General features: G+C 38.0%; 1 protein-coding gene across 2 annotated transcripts in view; it reads left to right on the top strand.

Moving 5' to 3' along the window:
• Positions 1 to 20,709, top strand: part of LOC114665310 (exostosin-1c-like) — a 547,907-nt gene that overhangs the window by 490,734 nt on the left and 36,464 nt on the right. For both annotated transcript variants that reach the window (XM_051919090.1, XM_028819793.2), the window contains exons 5-6: positions 1,754 to 1,873; positions 10,777 to 10,909. In XM_051919090.1, coding sequence (XP_051775050.1) covers positions 1,754 to 1,873; positions 10,777 to 10,909 — 253 coding nt within the window. The remainder of the gene's footprint in view (positions 1 to 1,753; positions 1,874 to 10,776; positions 10,910 to 20,709) is intronic.

The following is a 20,709-nucleotide window of genomic DNA, read 5'->3' as shown; positions in this document are numbered from 1 at the left end:
ATATGGAAGATAAAGTTTCTGCATGGTTAACATTGGTCCATTCTAAACATATAAAGAAAATATGTACTGTAGATAGATTAAAACTCTTTCTGAATATACATTAAGTTTCTTGAATGAAGATGACAGCAGTGAATGTCTCTTTTCTCCTTTCCTAATTACAAGCTATACCACTATAATGCTCCGGTTGTCCTTTATCAGCATAACCTCTAAACAGTAAATTTGTGATACTCTGATTTAAATCAATGATTTGATCAGTGATAAGTAATTTAGCTGATCTCTAAAACCAATTCTTTCAGAATCTGCTTAGTAATTTAGCTTTACATGAAGGGTTATGGTATTTGAAGAAGAACAACTGGCATTTTGATGCCATCCTGTAAACAGACAGCAGAACAGTCAAACTTTAAGAGAGATAGAAGACAAAAAGATTTGCTTTTACATTAAAGAAAGCGGAGTAATAAACTGAGAATAAGGAATCGTAGGAGTTCTGCACTGCATGAAGATGAACGATAGACATATCTGCTGTCAACCCGAACCTGAAGTGGAAGGAAGGAGAGGCATGTCTTTGGTAGAAATTAAGGGACGCTTGTTAAATTTATTCAGACTTTTTTTTCCTTTAATTAAAACAGACACTCTTTGTCTGAGTGTGGATGGTGAATAAGCTTGGGTTTAGTACAGCCGCACAAATTTTAAATTAAAAAAATAACAGATAAAGAATTAGTATGTATTTTACATGTAAACTTGTTAAGTATGTGTAAGTATGAGCTTGTTAAGCCTTGTGCTATATCTTCTTGATAAACATTTTGTAAACATTTTATTAGAATTCATGGCTTGTAATTATGACAAGCATTTTTATGGTACATAAATATTACGGATACATAGATTCTGTATATGTTTAATAAGTTTATAAACGTATGTTTTAAGAGGATTTTATTTACTGTAGTATTTTTTATGGTCACCGTACAAAAAGCCTACAGAAATTTATTTTTGCTAATAAAAAATGAACAGGTAATACTTCTGGCCTGCATCTTAATTGTAAAAATACCACTTTAAGACAAAACACAGTTTCTTAAAGTATGTGCCTCCATTGGGTCACTAATTACTTTTGTATTTAATGGTAATGGGTTGCGGATGGTTTGCAAAGTGGGTGCAATGGGTCACCACAAGTTGATTAAGCAATCAACATTAACCCTCACCCTTCACTCTAACAATTGGGCATGATTCTACAAGGGGTAATTGAATTGTTCATTGTCTGGGCATTTAACAAGGAATGGGCCTTGAAAAGACTAAAAAAGGGCAAGAGTGGTTCACGACAAAAAAAGTTTAAGAAACTCTGATATAGAACATAAGGCTTATATATGGCTGGTTACGTGGGAGCTTTCTGTAGAAATATAAAAAAAAATTAGAATCAATATTGGAATCTGCCAGTTCTAGTAACATGAAATCAGTGATCAGTATCGGCCCTAAAAATACAAAGTTGGAGCACCCCAGCTGCTTGATTTTTGTAAATCTTGTGGCATGACTTTTCATTTCACATGCTTTAACTTTTTTGTAATCTGTTTTGGATGTTTCACCTCTTCTCTGATTCCTACAAAGCCCATCTGATGCCTTTTCTTTGTGCTTTTAGCATAATTTCAGTATTGTGCCTTTTAATCCTCTGTGCTCCTTGATTTAAATTCTTCCCTCAGAGTAGTCCCTTGATCCCAGTCAGACTGACCCAGTTACCGAGCGGCTGTCCTCTCTCATTCTGTTGCAGATCCCCTCAACGGTACACTCCATTGATGATGATAAGATCCTGGCATTTAGACAACGCACGCAGATGCTTTGGGAGGCCTACTTTTCCTCTGTTGACAAGATAGTGCTGACAACACTAGAGGTGAGCAAACTGCGATGATGACACGTAAACAAGTCTGTGGGGAGTCACAAACCAATTGGCTGTCACCTCCTGATTCTTGCAAAACAACCCCCCAAAGGTATCATGGTCACTTATCAATTGGTCAATAAGGAAGTCTGTTAAAATGGGTAATCTGTACTTCAAGTCTGAGAGGGCTTCCTAGCTAATTGCAAAGGATTGAACCTTGATCATTTCAGAGAGCTGCCTTAATAACATTTCCCATATACAACTCAGTACCAGTCACTCTGGATGAAAAACGTGTTTAAGAATACATATTTATTTACTTATTTTGCTATTGATGTCTTTGTTATGTTTGTTTTACTATTTTTACGGTGGCACAGTGGTTAGCATTCAAAAATAAGGGATCCATCCATCCATCCATTTTCCAACCCGCTGAATCCGAACACAGGGTCACGGGGGTCCGCCGGAGCCAATCCCAGCCAACACAGGGCACAAGGCAGGAACCAATCCTGGGCAGAGTGCCAACCCACCGCAGGACACACACACAAACACACCCACACACCAAGCACACACTAGGGCCAATTTAGAATCGCCAATCCACCTAACCTGCATGTCTTTGGACTGTGGGAGGAAACCGGAGCACACGGAGGAAACCCACACAGACACGGGGAGAACATGCAAACTCCACGCAGGGAGGACCCGGGAATCGAACCCAGGTCCCCAGGTGTCCCAACTGCGAGGCAGCAGCGCTACCCACTGCGCCACCGTGCCGCCCAAAATAAGGGATCCTTGAATTGAAAATTCTGCTTAGTATTATCTGGGTATATTTTGAGCATTTTTCCCTATTTCCTTGTTAGTTTTTCTCAAGTTTGACTGGTTTCCTCCCCATCTTGAAGATGTCTCCATTAGTTGTATCCATGACTCTAAACTGGCCTGATATGAGTGTGTCCTGTGATGGAGTTGTGTCCCATCCAGGGGTACACACAATGCTGCCATGATAGCCTCCAGTGCCCTTTGACTTTGTGATCAGGCTAATTTTTTAAAAAAAAATAGACTTTATAAAATGAATACATTTGGAAATAATTAATATGTTGTATTGTATTTATCATATTTAAGAAGTTAAAGAAAGCATCAGTTGGTTAATACATTCATAAAGAATTTATAGCATGTGATCCATTTTCAAACTCTATTTACAGAATACTGCATGAAGGAGAATGCTAAGGTTCTCTTTGGTAGACAGCTCTTTTATTAGTTTGATATGTCTGTAGTGCCTTTGGTGTTTAGGATTTGGTTTCTCCTAACCTATGCTTTGGTCTAAATGTAACATAACTCCATGGGTCCATTTTCTAAATAACTCAACCCACGTTTATGTTCAAAGAAAGCCAGTGCCTCTCCTTGCAGCGTTTGGTACAAGGCAGGAGCCACTGCTTCGCAGGTCACAATTACACATCGTCATTCGGGGACAATTCTGAGTCATTAGTTAATCTAACACGCACCTGGAGAGAAATCCATACAATATGTACACTGGTTGAACATGTATGTGTAGCGAGTCTCAAATGGAACAAGCCTGCTGCAAATAAAAATAATTGAGATGTCTTACGTGTAGAATTAAGAGACTATAACTATGGTTTGGGGATCTTTCCAGCACTCATTTTCAGCATCACTTTGAATATGTGTGCTTGTAGATATATTTTTATTTGTTTTGCCCACTCTAAAAGTTTCTAAATTAAATTCATGTGATTCTTGTTTAGCTTCTGGTGTGTTTCAGTGGGTTACTGAGGCACTTTGTGCAACTCCAGGTTCAAAACTCAATAGTTTGTACAATTATTATGTTGAAGAGCAACAGAACAGGAAGGAAAAGTGAAGGCATCCTTATCATTATCATCACCAGCTGCTTCCTCGAGCATCTAATAAGTTAAAATGCATTTTATCTTACAAATTAAGCAGCAAGTGTACAATAATCAAAGGTGAGTATACTCAACATCTGAGGAACATTTTTACGTGTGAAGACATCTTGAAACTTTAATTTATGTTTAAATTAATGTCTTAGCAATAAACTGCCATCCTGTCCTGGGCACAATCCAAAAAATAAAGAAAAAGTCCAAAACACAGAATAGATTTATCCTTCAGGCATAAACTCTCAGTGTTGGGATTTAATTACATCCATTCAGAAATTCCTAGCAGAGTTTATTCACTTTTTCTTGGAATTTATTTCTTTTAACACAAGTACTTAATACAGTGTATAGTTTTGGTAGTGCTGTGTACAGTTTTTTGTACTGTGAACAGTTTTGTTCTCCAGGCTACAAAAAAGACATAAAACCACTAGAAAAAAACCAGAGATGAGCGACTAGGCTGATTGTAAGACAACAGGGGATGAATTATCAGGAAAGATTAAAAGAGCTGAGCCTTTTCAGTTTAAGCAAAAGGAGATTTAGAGGAGACCTGACTGAAGTGTTCAAAATTATGAAAGGAATTACTACAGTACAATGGATCGAGAGCTCAGCAAGGACACAGTTGGAAACTAGTACATTTTACACAAACATTAGGAAGGTTTTCTCCTTAACAGAGCCATAGACACATGGAATAAGTTACCAAGTAATGTGGTAGACGGTAGGACTTTAGGGATCTGTAAAACTCAACTTAATGTTATTTGGGAGGAATTAAGTGAGTAGGATTAGCAATCTTTGTTGGGCTATATGACCTGTTCTCGTCTAAATCTTTCTAATGTTCTAACTACATCCACCTTACCACAGACAAAAGCATAAATACTTCAAAATGTCTTTCTGAAGTAAACAGAGAGTCTATCTGACTAAAGAGTGGGAACACAAACAAAATGAAGAAACTCCTCACTTAAAACCAGAAAATTAGTTACTGATTATGAAATATGAAATAAAAACTTGCAATTGTCAGGGTTCCCCTAGGACTGAGTTTGGGAACTTTTACTCTAAACCCTCAACTGCAGAATACCACCACCTTCCAGGAATCTATTCAAGCTGGATAACTGGACTTTTTGAGTTTGCCAAAATAAAGCATTTATTTCAGTGATATTTTTGAAAGTTGTACTTCTCCAAACTGTTTTCTCATTAATATAGTGGAACGTTTTACTTTGACCAGAAATTTAACTCAAATCCCATTGTAGCCATTTGGGCAGACCACTCTATGATAATATATGTTCACTCCAAATGATGGCCACATTCCTTGCAGTTATTTCTATATCGTCCACATTTGCTCAAATTTAAAATAGATAAATTTGCATGTCAGCAGGTGATATGTTAATAGGTTCAAGGAATGTTGCCATCCTTAAACAAGCATATGACAAAATGGGGAAAAATAATAAAATAAGCCTTGTAAAGGTATAATAAAGGTAAGACAAAATATATGAAGATGTCTAAACAACCTCAGAGACCATCAGAAGGCCTGAGAATCCTGTTATGAGGTGTGTCCGGGTTTACTTATCTGAATGCTTTAGTATGCAGTGACAACATCCAACTAAATGTATCAGGTAATGGATACAATAGAGTAATACAGCATACTTCAGATATTTCAAGCTATTTAAGAATCAACTCATTACAAAAATATGTAACTTAAAATATATAAAATAATGGCGTGTCTGGTGGTCACACAGAGATCCATATTACTAAACGAGAATGGTAAACCGGATATGGACGCAGGGACCTGCCCGTGGAGGCAAAAGACATAGTGCACAGGCGCCACACAAAGCCCCCCTCCACTAACAGAAATCGCAGGAGACATGGTGCACAGGCGCCACACAAAGCCCCCCTCCAACTAACAGAAATCGCAGGAGACATGGTGCACAGGCGCCACACAAAGCCCCCCTCCACTAACAGAAATAAGAAATGAGGCAACGCGCCCATAGCACACAAAAAAAAAAGGAGTCAGACGCAGGCGCCACACAAAGCCCATAGCACACAAAAAAGAGGAGTCAGACCCACGCCCCAGAGTGAAACGGGACAGACTACGGAGTACACACATTAACATAAATAAGAAATGAGACAACTCACCCATAGCACACAAAAAAGAGGAGTCAGACCCACGCCCCTGAGTGAAATGGGACAGACTACGGAGTCCACAAAGGGTCACCCATCAAGCCCGAGATTACCGCTCAAAAACGAAAGAGCAACCGCAAGCAAACACCCGACATCATACAGAAACCCCACAAATACGGACAAAACAACATATTTGATTCACATTATCCCCGCCCCACAGTGAAACGGGACATACTACGGAGTCCACAAAGGTTCACAAATCAAGCCCAAGATGGTACGGAAAAAGAGGAGTCACCCGCCCGCACCAGAGTAAAACGGGACAGACTACGGAGTCCACAAAGGGTCACACATCAACCCCGAGATATTATGGAAAGGGAATTGTGGTACAGAAAACGGCAGATACTACGATAGGAGCATTCGCCTACAACGCGCATCTGAAATCAACGTACACACTACACAACACAATCCACGCACTTCTAAAAAACCGCACGCGGACACCCGACGTCGTACATAAACAAAAAGAAACCGGACTACACTACATATTGGAATCACATTACAGTGATGCAATATTAACAGGACAACCACAGATAACACAGGCGCAACACCTGATGGGTAATAATAAGAAGAAACGAACGCTCCGTATTAAACATACGTCATCTGAACACGTACAAACTATACAGCATAGGTGAATCTCATTACAGTGATGCACTATTAACCGTACAACCACAGAAAACGCTCCCTATCTATAATAATAAAAGGCAAAGCCCTCACTGACTGACTGACTGACTCACTGACTGACTGACTCACTCATCACTAATTCTCCAACTTCCCGTGTAGTTGGAAGGCTGAAATTTGGCAGGCTCATTCCTTACAGCTTACTTACAAAAGTTAGGCAGGTTTCATTTCGAAATTCAAAGCGTAATGGTCATAACTGAAACATATTTTTTGTCCATACACTGTAATGGAGGAGGCGGAGTCACGTATCGCGTCATCACGCCTCCTACGTAATCACGTGAACTAAAAACAAGGAAGACATTTACAGCACGAGTCACACGCGGGAACGAAGGTAAATGACGTTAATTTTTGACTGTCTTTTAATACTGTGTAAGCATACATATTAACACATGTGCAATTAAACGTGTGCATTTACGGGGTGATTTCTCAGGCTTAAAAGCTCACCTTTTATCAAACGCGGGAACAAAGGTAACTGACGTTGTTCACTGTCTTTTAATACTGTGTAACCATACATATTAACACATGTCCAATTAAACGTGTGCATTTACGGGGTGATTTCTCAGGCTTAAAAGCTCGCCTTTTACTAAAAAGGTAAATGCAAAACTATTTTCAATCAGTTTATTGAAACGCTCCCGTTAAGGATTGCAATAACATATTCGCGAGATAAAAGAACGAAGTAGGGGGAAATGGAGGAAGAGCCGCAAACAGCGAAGAGCAAAAAATTAATTAAACAATTGAGAACGGAGCGAGTGAAGCATACAAGCATGTTCATAAGGGAAACAAAGCACGGTGTAAAACGTAAGTTTAAATTAAGTTTATAGAAACGCTCCCGCTGCGGATTGCAATAACATATTCGCGAGATAAAAGTTTAATGAGAAGACACGAGGTATAAACGAACCACACGCCGTGGCGCAACGTTAAGGGCAACAGTTTCAACCATTCTATGATCTGCTTCTCGCAACTGAAAGACGGCACATGGTGGATGTTAGCCGACTTGCTGACCGCAACGTTAGGGGCTTCAACTATGGCGCTGACGCCACATCTCAGTGCCAACACTTTGCAGACTGTACTTAAAAGACACGCCCTCCTCACTGGACAGTTAAAAAGACCAATCAAACTAACGATGACATCAAGTATTACCCAATCAAAAGTAGGAAAGGAGGCATCTTCATAAAATGCGTGTGGGATGATTTGCATGAGACGCTGCTTTAAAAAAAAAATGATAAAAAAAATACGGGATAAATCCCGTCCAGTATTGATTCAAAACGGGACGCGCAATTTCATTCTCAAACGCGGCACGATTCCGTATTTTAAAGGACGGGTGGCAACCCTACAGTGCCAGGTAACCACCCATACAATCACATTGTGATTCAGACTAGGAATGCAATGAATGTAATTACCCCGATCTACATACAAGGCGAAAGTCTTGCAACATTCAAAGATGATGGTTTGGGATAATTAGTACTTATTAAGTACACCATGGCACATAAAAGAGCTTATGAAGCCTTGAACCGAAAAAAGCAAGATCTCAGAGATCGTAAAAAAAAAAAAGGAGGTAATGTCGTTTTACTCGCTGTACATTTTAGTCAAACATTACCAGTTATTCCACGAGGGAGACCAGCAGATGAACTCAACGCGTGTTTAAAATCCATGCTTCTCCCACGCTCGGTTATATGTCGCGTGTTCTCGGGTAGGTACACCAAAAAATGTATACATTTAAGCATGTAATGGGCAAACAAAAAATGAGGTATACCCGAAGGCACTGCAGTAGTACTCAATGTAACTTTACTTCTTAAATGTTAATGTTTTACTGTTTAATAATTTATACGCTTCTTATATATTGTTCAAATTCTTTTATGAAAATACCAGTGACAGCGCAATGCACGATAACATGGAGTGAATACACCATACGCATCTGCCCACGGCCGCCCTGGTGTGCGCATATAGGAGTTGATTCTAAAATAAAATAAACATAAAAAGAGTAATACAATCATCACCCATAAAGCGGATAGCAGACGTGACGTATTATATGTGTACCAGATTTCAAGTCAATAGGTGAAACGGTTTGCAAGCTACAGGTGATTTAAAATCCTGGACAGACCAACGAAAAGCCACGGTAGCAAATTATAGAAGAAGATTTTACTGTTTAATAATTTATATTTATATGAAATGTGCTTCTTATATATTACTTCATATTCTCATATGATAATGATGTTAATGTTGTTTATATTGATTTCTATGTTATTGTAAGTGCATCTATGTGTGTATATGTATGTATGTATGTATGTATGTGTATATATATATATATATATATATATATATATATATATATATATATATATATATAAAAAATATATATATAAAAAATATATGTGTATATGTATATATAATATATCTGTATATGTGTGTATATGTGTGTGTATATGTATATATATATGACAGCAACACTCATAACAATGACAACACAATTACATTGACAATCATGTTACGTTATTTTTAAAATGTTTCCTTTACTTTTTCATAACCTCTTTAACACACTACTTCTGCGCTGCGAAGCGCGGGTATTTTGCTAGTTAACAATAAGTGCGATCATCCTTATTACTTACCCATAAACGAAAAGATCGACTAACACAGGTACAGAAACGAGCCCAAATGGACAGATACAATGAACGTAGATGCATGCAGCGCGCATCTCAAACTGCGGAAGCGAAGCAGGCACGGGTTCAAAAGGAAAGAGCTCGAGTGACAGACATACAAAAACGGGACCGACGGGAAAAAATCAATGAACGCAGACGTCTACAACGCGCGTCTGAAATGCCGGAAAACAAGCAGGCACGGTTCCAAAAAGAGAGAGCTCGACTGACCGGGATACAAAAACGGGCCCGGCTCCATAAAAACAATGAACGCCGACGACTACAATGCACTTCTCACACAACACAAGCAAAGCAGCTACATCTCCAAAACAACACATCCCAAATACTGGACATACAACAACGCGCCTCTCAAACGGCACAGGCAAAAGTTAAACGTCAAAGACAGTAACGACAAACGCCTACTAAACAATTCCGCCAATTGGCTGACAACGCATTCTATAATGAGTCCACTATTAATGAACCAACTGGCAATACAACTAATGAGTTTACACGTTGTTGTCAAAAGGGTCAAATTAGACTGCCTCCTTTACGTGAATATCCTGAATATCTACGGAAGCTTCTAACTAACGATATACCTGAAAGTAAAAACTTTATGAACTGCATTAGATCCTACAATGCTTCATTTGCTTTTGCATCTACCAGAGTAAATATCAGGCCACCAGCTGTCAATGGCCCATACTGCTTTCATGTATGTGGACAAATATTACATCGCATTGGAACAGTGCACCCTGAAACAAATCACGAACGCAAATTTGCAGAAATATACATCTTAGATCCAGATGACGCAATCTATCAAACAAATGAACCTTCCTGAAAACAAACAATGCACGCAGCTTATAATGAGAAACGTCACTAAGGTCATAAACAATCACCCATTAGCTAAGTCTATAAAAATGCTACATGAGGTTGAAAGAGAGGCCAATACAAAAGCAACCTACGACTGCCCGGCGGGCACGGGTTCAAAACGCCGGGGGTAGGCGAGCTAAGCGAGCAGGGGGCGGAACCCCCTTGTTAGATCTATGCTGTCTGGTAGTAGGGGATGAAAATGGGCTACGCTGTTTCGAATGAAAGGTAAAATGTATAAAAATGTGAGGGAAAGCATCAGCTGGGGAATAGAATATAACACAGAATTAAATGAGTTGATGCAAGGGCAAAGTATTGTGAGATTTATAAACTCCCAGAGAATATGGCGGCAGGGCCATAATGAAAAAATGAAAGAGGACTGAATTCTCAGAAATGTTCAAAGAAAGGCTACACTCCAGGAAACAAAGCAAAACCATGGGTGAGTTTGAACTATGTGATGCCAGATCTTAAAGAGATGGGAGTCAGAGGTAGGAAAGTGGTTGATAGAGTGAGATGGAGAAAATTGAAGAGGAGGTCAAGGCCCATCAAAGACCATAGAACCAAGCAAGAGGAAATAAAAGAATTGATTCATAGTTGGTACAATTCTCATTTAAGTGCACAGGCTTATAAATATGCTTATTTTAAACTGTTCTTCTCTAACATCTGTGTGTCATTTGTCCTACAGATTATCAAGGACAGAGTGTTCTCTCATGTATCACGCAATAAACTAATGTGGAACTCATTGCCAGGGGGTCTCTTCATTTTACCAGAGTACTCCACAAATCTGGCCGACTATCCATTCTACTATCTCAGTCAAGGTAAGCAGTTTTTATTAAGTGGAAACTTGTTTTAAATGTGGCGTACCTACTGTAAGTTTGAAATCTACAAATGAAAAGTTATCTTCTCACATCACCGGTCAGATACAGTGTCCAGACATTATGTTCAATAATTAATGTAAAGTACTTTGAAACAATGGATGAGATAAATGAAAGAAAAATTGACAGATTAATTGACTGATTATGAAGAAGAAGCACAACTCAGTATGGTCTTGCTCTGCACACCTTTTTGCCATGATTATGGGGGTTTGGCTTGCATAGTACTGTATGTAATTTGAACTTATTTGGTTTTGTTTTGCTTATAATGTTTATAATGTATAATGTTTTTCATTTTTCACTGTAAGAACTGTTAATATGTGTATTTTTAGTGGCCTCTGCCTTTTTGGTGTTAGTGACGCCTCCCTGTTGCTTCCATGTCACAGTCTGAAGTTAGTAGCATGTCACCATCATGTCTTCTGTATTTAAAATGCTGATGCACAGACATTTTGGTCCAGGTTTTGTTCAGTTCTTTATGTTTTGTTTAGCTATTGTAAAACTTTGTGTGCTTTTCTCAACATCAGATTTAGTTAGCGTTTAGGCACTTGCATTTCGATTAACAATATTTTTGTTCTTGAGACTGAGTTTTTATTTTCTCTCATCTGCTGGTCCTGGTGTTTAAGATGTTTTGTGTCTGCCTTTTCAATTATTGCAAAACATTTCCAGAGAACTCTAGATTGAGTAAGAAATTACGGGGACAAGACAGCCCAACTGTGTAAGGAGGACACTTGGCCAGGATTGTTTGAGGATAGTGGTGAGCAGAACAGTTTGCAGAAAATGAAATTTGCAGCTAACATCAGTGATTTGCTTGCAAAACATTTGCAAAATAAATTGTGTTTTCATTCAGTCAAGAAAGGCATTTAGTCTGTGCCTGGAAATGTTTTCATGAATTAATTCTGCATACGCGTGTCTGACATTTGTATTTAAATAGAGATCTCTCGTGAAAGAAAAAAATTGTGAAGTGTGTGTATCCTCAACTAGGTAACGGGGTCAGCTTTCCATGTAGATTTTCCTGTGGAGTAAACACAGTAATGAGCACAATGGTGTGTTTATGTTTATATTTGTTTTGAAAATATGTAGCATGTCATATTTTTATAAAACATTCTGCTCTTCTCCACGATGAGGTGAATGACAGGTATAAAAATACTAACTGATTTTACTGGTGGGGTACAGAATACATGCAGAAAATAACACTGGTAAACACGAAAGCATGAACGAGGCTTCAGGGAGCAGCATTCCATGTGTTCCACCCCAAACAATAATATTTAAAGCCTCAAGAAAACTCTTTTGGGAGTTTTGTAGTCCTCAAATGTAAAACTGCCTATATGAAACTAATTTTAGGGTTACTTTCCCAAAACTGTATGCAAATCAAAATGTGCCTGTTTCTCGTATCTCTACTGGAAGATAACAGACTCTTGGTTTGTTTGCATTTAGAGTACATGTTTAGGGTTATTAATCGATTGCTCTAAATGCCTGAATATTTTTTCACATTTTTACATTCTCATTTGAATTATGGAATCATTGTTGTACATCAATGAGAGTGTAAATGTGCTGCAAGGAGTTTACCGACCATGCTTTATTTTATTTTCAATGCACTATTGATTGTTTCAGCCGGACAGATTGTGGAATCCAGGCCACACTAATATTTTCCAAGTATTTGGGGAATTCCCAAGCACTCTCAAGGCAGACCCCATTATATCAGTGCATCCTGGTAGACCCTCTATGAGAGGTGCCCAGGGGACATCTAAACTAAATGTCTAAACTACCCCAGTTGGCTCCAGTTCTGTTAGGAGATAATCTACAACCTACACAAGGAGCCGAGCAGCCCATCCAGGAACCACAAGTTTGTCACGTGTACTTTCTTTCATTCAATAAGTAGATCTTGGAATTTTAGGGGAGGATGATGGTGTAGGCGGATCAGTAAATCGAAAGCTTTATCCAAAGTCTTAGTTCCTGTTTTACCACAATGGTTCTTGTATACTGTTGGAAGTCAAGGCAGCTGCCTGTCTATTTCTGCTTTATGATTACATAACTAAGTAAAATTAATTAAAAAAGTAAAATGATAAAACTTTCCAAGAACAACACATAATAGAAACTTTTTTTTGAGAAATTTAAAGCATGACCAAAGAGAAATTTAAGTAAACGTTATATAAAAAAAGATGAAAGGTGACTATTTTTATTGATATTTTGTGAACTACCTAACTTACAAAATTGCAAAGTGTCAGATTATTATAAGATTACTATAAGTCTTCAAGAAGGACAGCAGAGCAGAAGAGACCAAGGGATTATGTAGCAAAGAGAGGGGTCTGAAAAATGTACACCAAGTAAACTCTGAATCCACGGGAATCCAACAAATACAGTGCCAACAAAAGGAATGAACAGGTGGTGAGCAATGGCAACCTCAGAATGCCGGGCCTTCTGGCTCTGCACAGCAGCCTTTCAGTGCGTGTGTCAGTGTGGTCTGCGGGCACAATTAATATGGCACAGCAAGTGACCCTTCTGCTGCCCCTGGACGTGCTTTATCTGTAATGTTTTTTGACAGATTCCATTTTATTAACTGCCTGGCTTTAATTCCTCTGTATAGTTTTGGGATCATTCTAATTACAAATTCAAGAATGGATAACATGGAACAAAAATTTATTTGAAACGGGCTGCAAAAACTAGACAAAAACAACTTACATGGGAGTTGTTTTGCTTTTATTTATGAAAAAAAGTTGCCAGTGGCGTAAACGAAATTTACTTGACAAGATTTCTTATAAGCTAAAAAATTGTAAATATATTTTTTTGATGAGTCAATAATTATTACAATAAAGAAAACAAGATTTAATGTCATCAAGTACTTTAATTTGCTTAGATTTCATTTTTTTGCAGTGTATTTCTGACTATTCTGCTTATTTATGTGATATTATGACATGGGTTATACACGTATTTTGATCATTTTGTTTTTTTTTTTTTGCTTTCAAGATTCTGTTTCTGGGGTTTATTTTTAATTTTGATTCATTCTTAGAAACTTTTAGTTTTATCCTGTCTTGTTTATTGTTGTTTACATAGCATATTTTGGATGTGTCACATGATTGGGATCATCATAGTAAAGATGTGAAGAAAGTGACACCATAAATTTAGCAGCAGTTTCAGTATGCACTGTACCGTGGTAGATATTATAAATAATGCACTTGAAATCTTTAGTGTAATTAACTTTATTCCAAAGTAGGCCCCAGTGCTAGGTATAGTTTTAACGTTAAGTTTCTCACTTACTCACAATTGTCGTTTTGCCCTTCTGTTCCTGATGTTTTTCATCTCCCGGTCTCATTGCTATTTCACAACAAGCCTAAGTCACTCTTGTGTACCTTAGTAATTAATCTGGCTTGTTTTATGAATTACCTCAATTTATAAGGCCAAAAACATTGAAAAACACCAATCACAAAAATATTTAATTTAATTTATCAAGATAAAGGAAATCCTCAAAACAACAGAAAATTCCAAAGATTTCCAAATAACTAAGTTCAAAGAAACACAATTAAATTAAAAAATAAACGGACTTCAAAAATCTGAAACTTGTTTGAAAAGAGAGAAATCAATGAAACCAGAGAGTTCAAATAAAAATGGTCCAAAAGACCAAAAAAATTACAAAAAGGAAATGAAACACACTTGTTAAGATGTTGGCTAATGCGACAGTACGCACGCTGTGGCAAGAGGTGACTTAAGCAGAGGTGTCTCAGTCCTAAACAAGTAATTATGGGGAAAGAGAGGCAAAATTACCAATAACACAAAAAAATGTAGACAAAGGGCAAACAAAGGAGTGGAGGAAAACAACAAAAATACCAACACATGGAAACAACTAAAAGTAAAAAACACAGACTTAGCAGCATCTTTTTCCTACATAATGATGTGAGCTGACTTTTTAAAATTTTTTCCTGACTTTATAATATGTTTCTTATCATTCTTCTCTGTCTTTTTGAAGGTTTTGAACCTGGAATTCAACATTATTTTTATTTTGTTGGTTTATTATGTTTGGAACAAAATTAATTTTGTTTAACGTCATGTTTAGTGTTTACCACAAGTCTACAGTCAGGTCCATGAGTATTTGGACAGTGACATCATGGTCATAATTTTGGCTCTGTACACCACCACAATAGACGTGAAATAAAGGAATCAAGATGTGATTGAAGTATAGACTTTCAGTTTTAATTTAAGGGTTTTAACAAAATATTTTATGAGCTGTTTAGAAAAGACAGCCATTTTTATACATGGCCCCTTATTTTCTGGGGGTAAAGTGTATTTGGACATTTGATGGGCAAGCTGTTCTGTAGCCAGGCTGGAGCAGTTCCCTCATTATTTCATTAACTATTTAGCACATAAAAGATTTGGAGTTGATTCCAAGAGTATTGAATTAAAGCTGAAAGTTTACACTTCAATCACATTTTGATTGCTTTGTTTCAAATCCATTGTGGTGGTGTATAGAGCCAAAATTATGAAAATTGTGTCACTGTCCAAATACTTATGGACCTGACTGTATTTGTTTTTTGTGGCTCTGTTACTGTGACATGATGGTTGGTTTCTAGGGAGCAGGTCCCTGTAAATTTTGTGTGTGATGCTTTATAAGCTTTATAGCTGCATGAATTGAATAGCCTAGTTTTTGAATAAACTTACAAAAAATCTGTAGTGGTGTTTGTGGTATTGTTTTGCTCAGCAATTATTGAAATGTTCAGTCCTCGTATTGCTGATGATTTAGATTTACATTTTGGAATTTGGTAGTTGGTTTGATGTTATTTTCGGTTTCAAATCCACTGTGTTATTGGCCTTGATGTTCAATTCTTTCATCCCGTGATCCTTTTTTTGTTGTCCTTCTTTTCTTGCAACTGCTTGACCTAACACCTAATACCTTGTCCTTTTGAAAATGATTGAAGGGCAGTGTGCACAAATCTCCCATGTCCCTCCATATACTGGAATACTTCTTGTTGACCGTCTTCCCATAAGTGTCTTAATTTTTCTCAAGCACGGATTTTGCTTCATTCAGTAAGCTTTTTGCTGGATCCCCTGTACATGAGATTTTGCTGCATTTGAAATAGAGGCAGGAAAATTTTTTTTGGATAATTCTGACTGCTGATTGGTTACTGAAGGAAGTGGCATGCCAACAGTGAAGAATTTAAAGAATTAAAAGCCAGAAGTCTGCATGACCACCATCATCAAGTCTTTCCGTGAGAACCCTAAATACAAAGAGGACTATTTCATTTATGTTAGGTAGAATGCCCAGAGGGGACTGGGTGGTCTCGTGGCCTGGAACCCCTGCAGATTTTATTTTTTTCTCCAGCCTTGTGGAGTTTTTTTTTTGTTTGTTTTTTCTGTCCACCCTGGCCATCGGACCTTACTCTTTTTTTTATGTTAACTAATATTGTCTTATTTTAATTTCTTATGTTGTTATATTTTTTTTATTTACTGTTCTTCATTATGTAAAGCACTTTGAGCTACTTTTTTGTATGAAAATGTGCTATACAAATAAATGTTATTATTATTATTATTATTATGCTGTATGCATGGATTACTCTGGAGACTTTGCGTTCTGCATCTGTTGGCTTGAAAGTATATGATCTCCACTCGTGTATGGATTTTACTTTATGGCCAGATGACACTGGGTGGTCTTTTGATCACGGAACACTTAGAGGTTTATTTTCTTCAGTATCATCACCAGCTGAGGATTTTATTTTGCTCTACTCCCTGGGCATCTGACCATAGCATATGTAATCAAACTGAATATTGATTTTTACCTTTTAACCATTAGAGACTTACAAAGTACAGATTCCTTCATTTCACCTCTTTCATAACTTTCATTTTTCCTTTACTACTTATAAAATCCCTTTGCACTACATGTAGGTATGAAAATGTGCTACAGTATTTAATGTAATGTTGTGTGTGCTCTCTGGATCATTCCATCAGTCATTCTTTCTTTTATCAGTCACTCCTCTTCTAACTTCGTTTGCAGTATATTGTGGTGTGAATGAGTTGAGCCCCATATGCTGGCAGGCCTAGGACTGTTACTTCCGGCCAATGGGTGAAGAAGTTGAGAGATGGTGTATGAATTTCATTGGTGGTTTTAATTTAGCATTGACTTTCATACAATTTAAGATACAAATATTTATACTTGGCTGACTTTCCTATCCATATTACTAACCGAGAATGCTAAACCGGATGATGGACGCAGGCACATCCGGCAATGGGCCGTAGCTGCAAAAAGACGTACTGCGCAGGCGCAAAAAGAGTCCGTGAGGGTCGGCTGAGGAGCCGAGAAAGGCGGATAGAAGAGGGCGAGAGAGGCGGACAAGACCACAGAAAAAAGGAGTGAGCACAGGAAAAATTGAGAAATGAGGCGCAAAGGGCACCGAAAAAAGGAAACGGCACATAAAAAAGTATTCAAACGCAAGCAAAGCACGAAACACATTGCACACGAAACTAGACCCAAAAAAAAAAAAAAAAAAAAGAGGCTCGCGCACAACAGCAAGGCACCCCACCCCCCCTACAGGCACCGGACGGGACACACACCAAGAGGGGGATTCAACAAGCCCATGGAACACAAAAAAAAGAACACAAAACCACCCCACAGACCCTACAAGCAAGGGACGGGACACACACAAAGAGGGGGATTCAAACAAGACACAGGAACACAAAAAGAAAGAAGACGCTCGCGCAACAACAATCCTCACCCCCCCAACACACACACACACACATCCATAAGAAGTGACACCCAAAGCCACATATTCTAAAGTGAACAACACCTTCACACTAGACAGCATAGGTGTCAGCATAGGTGGATCTCCTTACAATAAAGCACTATTAACCGTTCAACTGCAGAAAAGGAAACATATTAACGGTGACTGCGATCCTCCTTATTACTTATCCATATTTCGCATGCTGAGAAAGAAACAAGTCATGAATACACGGTCACGGGTACAAAACGAAAAGGAAATGATAACAGGAACAAACACACGAACACGAAAGAAACAACAAAATAGACGGCTATGCAGCATAGGTGGATCTCATTACAATAAGGCACTATTAACCGTTCAACCGCAGAAAAGGCTCCATATTAACAGTGAGTGCAATACTCCTTATTACTTATCCATATTTCTAAAAGAAAAAATGTCTCGACTCCAAAAACGCAAAGCTCAACTAAAGCTTCTAACTAACGATGTACCTAAAAGTAAAAACTTTATGAACTGCATTAGATCCTACAATGGTTCATTTGCTTTTGCATATACCGGAGTAAATATCAGGCCACCAAAAGGCAATGGCCCATACTACTTTCGCATATGTGCACAAATACTGCATCGCATTGGAACAGTGCACCCTGAAACAAATCAACAACGCAAATATGCACAAATCTACATCCTAGATCCACATTACGCAATCTATCAATCAAAGTGCTGCATCACAACAGGCACGGATTCAAAACGAAACACCTCCCGTCTCAGACATACGTTAACGGCAAGGAAGGCTACAACGGGCGTCTCACACAGCACAGGCAAATCGATTACAACTCCAAAACAACACGTCCCAAATACTACACATGCAACAACGCGCCTCTCAAACGGCACAAGAAAAACATACACCAGTAAAATTCATTCGGATTAATGAATGTCATTTGCAATCATTGTCATTCAGTTCACTTCCCTGAAGAAACAACTGGCAATACAAGTTATACATTTACACGTTGTTGTCAAAAGGGTCAAATTAGACTGCCTTCTTTACATTCATATACTGAATATCTACAGAGGCTTATAACTGACGATGTACCTGAAAGTGAAATCTTTATCAACTACATTAGATCCTACAAATCGGTATCCACTATGAACATTAACGGTGGCACTGCACGTGACATCCGTCTTGAAAAAATGTTGTTTATTGATGAATGTTCAATGGCATGAAGTCACTTACTCAACACCATTCATAAACTTCTACAAACGTTTATGAATAATAATATTCGATTTGAAGGAAAGGTACTTTTATGAGGAGGAGATTTTAGACAGTGATTAGCTATTCTTCCAGATGCCATGCACTCAGCTATTGTTCAGTGCACCTTAAAATACGCAGTACAAAACGAAAAGGAAAGGATAACAGGAACAAACACACGAACACGAAAGAAACAACAAAATAGACGGCTATGCAGCATAGGTGGATCTCATTACAATAAGGCACTATTAACCGTTCAACCGCAGAAAAGGCTCCATATTAACAGTGAGTGCAATACTCCTTATTACTTATCCATATTTCTAAAAGAAAAAATGACTCGACTCCAAATACGCAAAGCTCAACTAAAGCTTCTAACTAACGATGTACCTAAAAGTAAAAACTTTATGAACTGCATTAGATCCTACAATAGTTCATTTAATATGCACAAATCTACATCCTAGATCCACATGACGCAAACTATCAATCAAAGTGCTGCATCGCAACAGGCACGGATTCAAAACGAAACACCTCCCGTCTCAGACATACGTTAATGGCAGCGAAGGCTACAACGGGCTTCTCACACAGCACAGGCAAATCGATTACAGCTCCAAAACAACACGTCCCAAATACTACACATGCAACAACGCGTCTCTCAAACGGCACAAGCAAAACATACACCAGGAAAATTCATTCGGATTAATGAATGTCATTTGCAATCATTGTCATTTAGTTCACTTCCCTGAAGAAACAACTGGCAATACAAGTTATACATTTACACGTTGTTGTCAAAAGGGTCAAATTAGACTGCCTTCTTTACATTCATATACTGAATATCTACAGAAGCTTATAACTGACGATGTACCTGAAAGTGAAATCTTTATCAACTACATTAGATCCTACAAATCGGTATCCACTATGAACATTAATGGTGGCACTGCACGTGACATCCGTCTTGAAAAAATGTTGTTTATTGATGAATGTTCAATGGCATGAACAAACGTTTATGAATAATAATATTCGATTTGGAGGAAAGGTACTTTTATGAGGAGCAGATTTTAGACAGTGATTAGCTATTCTTCCAGATGCCATTCACTCAGCTATTGTTCAGTGCACCTTAAAATACGCAGACAATTGGCATTGCTTTCAAAAGATACAGTTAGTAAAAAAGATACGATGTCCAGAACCTGATCATAACAATTGCTTATTACAACTGAGAGATGGTACACTCACCAATACAGATGGACTTCACCCACATATTATTACAATTCCTCAAGCCTTTATCTGCGACGACTTAGTTACAGAGAGATTTGGAACAGCAATCTCATTAGACCAAATGCCCCTTTTAACACAACGCACTATATTATGTCCAAAAAATATTAATGTGGAAAACATAAATACCCAAGTCATTCCATTACTTCCTGGAGAGACACAACTCTTTCTAAGCTCTGACAAACTTGACTCTGATCACAACAATAACCATCTTAAATGACCTTACAAGTTCTGAGCTGGAATTACCTTTTACACTTAAACGGCGTGTACAAACAAATTTTCAAATAAACCTTTACACTTTGCCACACACTTTATTGGGTGCTTTCTATTTGCATCATCTACACCGTCACACTATTCTATATCTCATTCATACATCACGCTCTTTGTCATTCCCAACACCAGGGGTTGGCGAGCGAAGCAAGCAGGGGGCGGAGCCCCCTAGTGCTTATATATTTGAAGGAAATCTGATAAATGTTTATTTTAAAATCACAAAAGACATGCATGCATATTATACATCACTAGATATGAGAATA

The sequence above is a fragment of the Erpetoichthys calabaricus genome, chromosome 14, assembly GCF_900747795.2.
Source record: "Erpetoichthys calabaricus chromosome 14, fErpCal1.3, whole genome shotgun sequence".
Lineage (NCBI taxonomy): Eukaryota > Metazoa > Chordata > Cladistia > Polypteriformes > Polypteridae > Erpetoichthys > Erpetoichthys calabaricus.
This window is presented reverse-complemented; position numbering and strand designations above follow the sequence as displayed.